The 6,260-nt window shown below is 37.1% G+C and overlaps 1 protein-coding gene across 1 annotated transcript in view; it reads left to right on the plus strand.

Moving 5' to 3' along the window:
* Positions 1-4,075, plus strand: part of LOC144979260 (uncharacterized) — an 11,111-nt gene extending 7,036 nt beyond the window's left edge. Inside the window, exon 5 of the mRNA XM_078925872.1 lies at positions 128-4,075. Within this exon, the coding sequence (XP_078781998.1) occupies positions 128-4,075 (3,948 nt within the window). The remainder of the gene's footprint in view (positions 1-127) is intronic.
* Positions 4,076-6,260: the final 2,185 nt, after the last annotated feature.

Raw genomic sequence — 6,260 nt, forward strand, 5'->3', positions numbered from 1 at the left:
TCGTCCTCCATAGCATATGTTGCTGTTGTCTTGTGAGTCTCAGATAAGCGCTTTGAGCATATTTTGTAAATAATTTTGCGCTAAATAAAATATAATTTAAAAAAAAAACAAACTTTATTTTCTACAGATCCAAGCATGGCCTGAGCCAGAAGTTCTTTGGTTCAAAGGATCAAATCGTCTCAGGAATAATTCACATACCGATCATATCAACATCAAAACATGGTCTGTTGATCTGGAGCACAAAACCAGTCGACTTATTATAAAAAACATCACGTGTTTCGATAATGGTATGTATTCTTGCAAATCTCACAATTCCATTGGAGACCTCGTGAGGAAAGACATCAACGTTACAAGAGCCTGTCCTCCAGAAGAAATCCTGGATCGCGATGTATGTGCTTCTACTTCAGCAGAGCAGCGAGGAATGAAAACAATAGAAATAGAAAAGAAACTCGGAGACGAGGTTACAATCAGTTTCTGCTTCACCGGTAACCCCACACCAACAGTTCACATTTCAAGAAAGAGCAGACAATTCGGGCTACCGAGAAACTTGAATGAGCCTAGAGGCGTATGCAATGACGAAACTCACGTTTGTAGATATGAATATTCATTCCTCTTGCTTAGCCCTGATGAATATGGAATATATGAGGTAAAAGTACGGAACAGACTCCAAACATTTACGAAAGTTTATCACGTCATCTCAAAACAAGCACCGCTTGCTCCAAAAAATATTACTTTAAGAGCAGTAACTTCAACTTCCGTTTGTATGTCGTGGACTTCTGGATTCAGCGGAGGAAGTGAGCAAACGTTTAATGTCACTTATACACATTTCGATACACACTCGGATGGAAGTGATGAGAGGGTAAAACAGGAAAGGTATCTGACCCTTCATGACATTCAACACAAAAGAACTGCAAGAGATAGCCATTCGAGAAAACACGACTCAGTTCCCCAATCCATCATGGATGACTCACGTCATTTATCACAAAAAGGCATCAATACGAGACATGAAAGCAGAATCTTATTCAGCAACTTTCAAAATGCAAGCAATGTTAAAAACGTCAGAACCTCGAGATCTCCAGACAGGTTTTTGACTTGTATCTACGACCTCATCCCTGCGTCGATGTATTCCATTCAAATTCAAGCCTCAAACAGGTATGGGAGATCTCAACCATCTGATCCTCTTGTTTTTAAAACTCTAGAAGTTTCCAAAACGACAAAGTCGACACAAAAAACTCCTAAAACAGAGATAAAAGTAACAACAACGACTACAACAACAAGAAGAGCAACAACTACAATAACAACTACAGCAACACAGGCATTGGCTGCAACGAACATACCAACTAAGATAAGGACATGGAAGTCAAAATCAGAAAATGTATCTGTTAAACACTTCAGAAGAGTCACCAATATCCCTCCCACCACCACCTCCACGTCTATAATATCGAGTATTTTTAATATCCAACAAAGTAGCTTAAATTCTGATCGTCCACTATATCAAGATGAAACCAATAGTACAGAATCACTCCGAGGAAAAATGCCCAATTCTGGGCATGACCAATCTTTCAATGTTAATGCAGATCCCAGATATACGATGGGCTCTGTGGAAGACGATTACTTCTGGTATACCGAAGAGGATAGAGCTCGTATTTATAACAATGGCCACAACAACAACAACAACAACAACAACAACAACAACAACAACAACAGAAACAACAACAACAACAACAACAACAACAACAGAAACAAGAACAACAACAACAACAACAACAGAAACAACAATATTAACGGGAAAATCCAAGTCGAAAGCAACAGGGGATTGAATAAAACCAAAGAAAACCAAACAGGAACCCGAAATTACTCAGAAGAGGATGATGCCACTGATCGTTATGATGATGATGATGATGATGATCGTGATGATGATGATGGGCTTATTAATGATGACGACATTGACTCTGAAGATAACAGACTTTTCCGATTATTATTTCCCTACTTCCATTCCGTTCTCTTCAATAATGACATCAACATAAATACAAATTCTCACCACCTGAGAGGTTCCACGAAGCCTCCACAAGGCCCTTTCGAAGTTGGACATTATTTCAAAAAGTACGCTCAGATCGAAAAACAAAAACACATTTCCGTAGTATCTGAAAACTCATTTTTATTAAATGAAACATCGATATATCCAAAAGAACTATCGATTCATAAACTTGCAACAACAGAAGTGCCAAATATGAGTATCAGTACCTTGCAATTCCCGGAAAACGACAATTATAATTCTGTTATAACTTCCTCTATTTCCATAGCATCAGTGGTAATTGTTGTACTCACCGTTCTTATAATCATAGCCAGACTTTCTTGGAAAAAAAGGCAAACACAAATTCCAAAAAGGAATCATAATTCAATGGGAAGACCACCATCTCATTGTCATGACTCATCACAAAGTACAATCTCTCGAACAGTTATCTCCCCTCATGCGAGGACTCAGACAATTTCACATTCCAGACCTTCAGAACAAAACTGTCATAATTATAAATCAAATGAACGGTTTTGTAGTTACGCGATCAATGATACGAAAAATAATGCAACTTGTCAGACTCTCCACCATAGTAACACAGAGGATAACTTTCATGCTAAGCATTTGTCAATTAATTCTCGTCCTCGACTTTCAACCCCTAAAGTTCATAGAAGAGATCATCAAACATGCAGTTATAAAAGTTCGATCGGGCAGTCAGTTTCATCATCCTCAGCAAGTGATCTCGCGACATCTTCCTCATCTGCTGAGGCTTCATCTTTATCAATCCAAACCCACAACAAAACGGTAAGAATTCCTGGTATTTCAGTAAACAACAAAAGTATATCCTCACCCTCATATCTGGAACTGTGTGCGGAGACTTCTTTATCTAGCGATTCGGGACACGAACTCAACTCTAAGATAACACAATCAGATAAGCACGACACTCATCCTACTGAACAAGAAACACTGAACGCCCATATGACCCGAAGATCTTCGTATTCCTCTGTAATTATCCCAGATGACGCGATAGATACTTCAAACAAATTAGGCATGACAACAAATACATGGAATAGTTACCTTGACCTTTGTGAGGCTCTGAGCGTTAAATCCGGGTCGAGGTCACCATCTAACATTTATGACCCTTTAGACATATCAGACAAAATAAGCATTCGTTCCGTAGGTTCTTACATGTTTCCCCATACACCAGAATTAGCAAGGAAAGTCCTTGAAGGAAATTACTTTAACCATTCCAAATATCATTCCCACGAGCTACCCCAGCAATCTTCACCAGGGGAGGTAAAGAAAAACTTCCTAAATAAAAGAAAACTTGATGGTGAGCCGAGCGAGAGCGATAGTTCATTGCACTACGAAAAATGTGTTTCTTTGACATACGATACGGATGAAATGGAAAGAATAAAAAATAAAATTGACAAGGAGGTGAATGAACAGAAAATTAAGACAACTACAGTGCCGACAATAAAATCGGAACCCCTTTCTACTAATAAGGTAGTGGAATATATGAATGAGATAAATGTAAAGCATCCTTCTTCACCAGCGACATCAACTTGCTATAATAGCCAACGTCATGGTATTCATGATAATGATAATATTATGATTGAATCAGACACCGAGATTAACCATTCCATTTATAACGAGATTGATACTCAAATTAAAGAAAATGGCATTGGTGGATTAAAGCAAGGAAAACAAACTGATCATCAAATAGTTAATACCGACTCAAACGATCCACAATCGAAAAAAGGTGTGGACTCGTGGGGTACTTCAGGAAAAGGATTACTCAACTATTCAAAGAAATATAAGAGTATTAATTCTAAAATAGTTCATGAAGGGCATCATACTTGTAAAGGCAAACGTATTCACACAGACGTTACTCAGGGGTCAACGAACAAGGATCGTGGAGAGCTTTCATTGTACAGTTCCAAGAAAAAAGGAAAATGTGCTAGTGGTGAAAAGGCCAAGGCAAAGACCATAGTAGAGGTGGTTCGTAGACAAGATAGCAGTTCTCATTATTATTCTGATGTTGACTCAAAAGATGTCTGAATATTTATATGAAGGTAGATGTCCGCCAAAACCAAACACTACGACAGACAGTACAAAGATAGATAGGATAGATTTGTTGTAAATGAACGGCAAAGCTTTCATTTTAACACAGCAATGCTACTATTGCTGTTGCTAGTATTGCTACTGATTTAAAATGATGAAGGTCGTGATGATGGTGATGATGATGATGATGATGATGAGGAGGAGGAGGAGGAGGAGGAGGAGGAGGAGGAAGGAGGATATGTTGATGATCAATTCTCTTAGTTTCCTAAATACACAACTCTACTGGTTAAAACTATTCAATCATGTAAAATGAAAATATAAAATAGCGTAAAGACTTCTTCTTCTTCTTCTTCTTCTTCTTCTTCTTCTTCTTCTTCTTCTTCTTCTTCTTCTTCTTCTTCTTCTTCTTCTTCTTCTTCTTCTTTCTTCTTTCTTCTTCTTCTCTTCTTTCTTCTTTTCTTCTTTCTTCTTCTTTCTTCTTCTTCGCGTCTATGTAGGAGAAGTGCAAATAGGAATAGACAAATAGGAGTCAGATAGTTTCCCCAAAGACAAAAGTTACCCAGTTCCACTGTTACAGTCGGGATCAAGTTCCTGACAACTCGACATATAGTAAGAAAATGTTTTAGTCTAAAGAAATAAGTAGTAGAAGTAGAGGTAGATTATTGGCAGGTTATATATGGATTGATAGGTTCAGAACGTAAGTATTACTCCCCGTTAAATCAGAAAAACTGGAATATAAATCAACAGAATTGTCTCATACAATAACACGTTAAAACATAATTAGCCAAAAGAACAACAGTGCATTTTAATTAATTATTGTTAGGCTGTGGGTCTAGTCCATTTTTCATCCCTTCGTGGTCCGTTTCTCAAATTATTAAAATGGGATCCTTATCTGTTTGGATGTGACTGGTGGCGGCCTTAAGGTTACTTCTGTCTGGTTATTTTATGGAGGAGCCTTTTATTCATTCTCTGATTGTCCCAATGGGTCTAGATAGATTCAACTCTGAATCAACTTTAACCAAATGGCGTTTGCTGGGTAACCCCGATCCGTGAAAATACCGGAGCAAATATTTGACTCGTTGCAATCGTTTTATATTCCTTATGATATTATGTGCATGTTGTAATTCGAATTGTCTCATAAAATAATTTTTGTTAAAAATTGAATCTAACTTTTTGTCTGATTCACTTAAATGTTTGATTTACAAATTTAATAAGTTAAAAGATTATATCAAGTTTGCCCCAGCATAATAACAATAATCAACAATAACAACTTTAGCTTTATACGTCTGACCCTATCACCATGCCCCACGACAGTGAAAGAAAAGAGTGCTAGTAAAAATTCTTTTAGGATACAACAACAGCACATGGGACCCGATTCCATCAGCATCGACAAATAAGATAGACTTGATACCTGTCGATTTGTCTGGAATGACTACAACCGATAACACAGTATAAAAGACATAATAATAATAATAATGATAATAATAATAATAATAATAATAATAATAATAATAATAATAATAATAATAATAATAATAATAATAATAATAGTAAATGGCATTTATATAGCGCTTTACCCCGTTGTCACAGGCTCTAAGCGCTTTACAGTGATATAAAACAAAATATATTACAGTGAGACAAGTGTGAAGGAAACGTGATATGAATTCAATTCAACAAAATATGAAAATAATATTGCAACATTATGACGTAAAAAGATAAAACTTTAAGCGAGATTTGAACGTTGTCAACGAATCCGAGCATCTCACGTGTGACGGGAGAGAGTTCCAAAAATGGGGGGCCGAAAATTGAAAAGACTGTTCACCTATTTTACGCAATGGCTTAGGTTTGACAAGGATTGATTGGTCATTGCTTGACCTCAAGTTTCTATTGGGGACATATATGTTTAGAAGGTCTTTTAATATAGGAGGGACTGTTCGTGCTCAGGGATTTGTAGACAACAGTACAAATCTTATAGGCAACTCTTTTTTCAACAGGAAGCCAATGTAACTCACGGAGAAGAAGAGTTGTTGACGGGTATTTTTTGTTATTGCGTACAATGAGCCTGGCTGCGTTATTTTGAGCAACCTGAAGATTGCTAATTTTGTCTTTAGCTAAATCGTAGAGCATTTCAAGTGGACCCCGCTTATTGAAAGGAGAAAGACGCAAAAGCTGACTATGTTGT

This window comes from Berghia stephanieae, chromosome 9 (genome assembly GCF_034508935.2).
Source record: "Berghia stephanieae isolate SIO BIC M18660-M18661 chromosome 9, UCSD_Bste_1.3, whole genome shotgun sequence".
Taxonomy (NCBI): domain Eukaryota; kingdom Metazoa; phylum Mollusca; class Gastropoda; order Nudibranchia; family Aeolidiidae; genus Berghia; species Berghia stephanieae.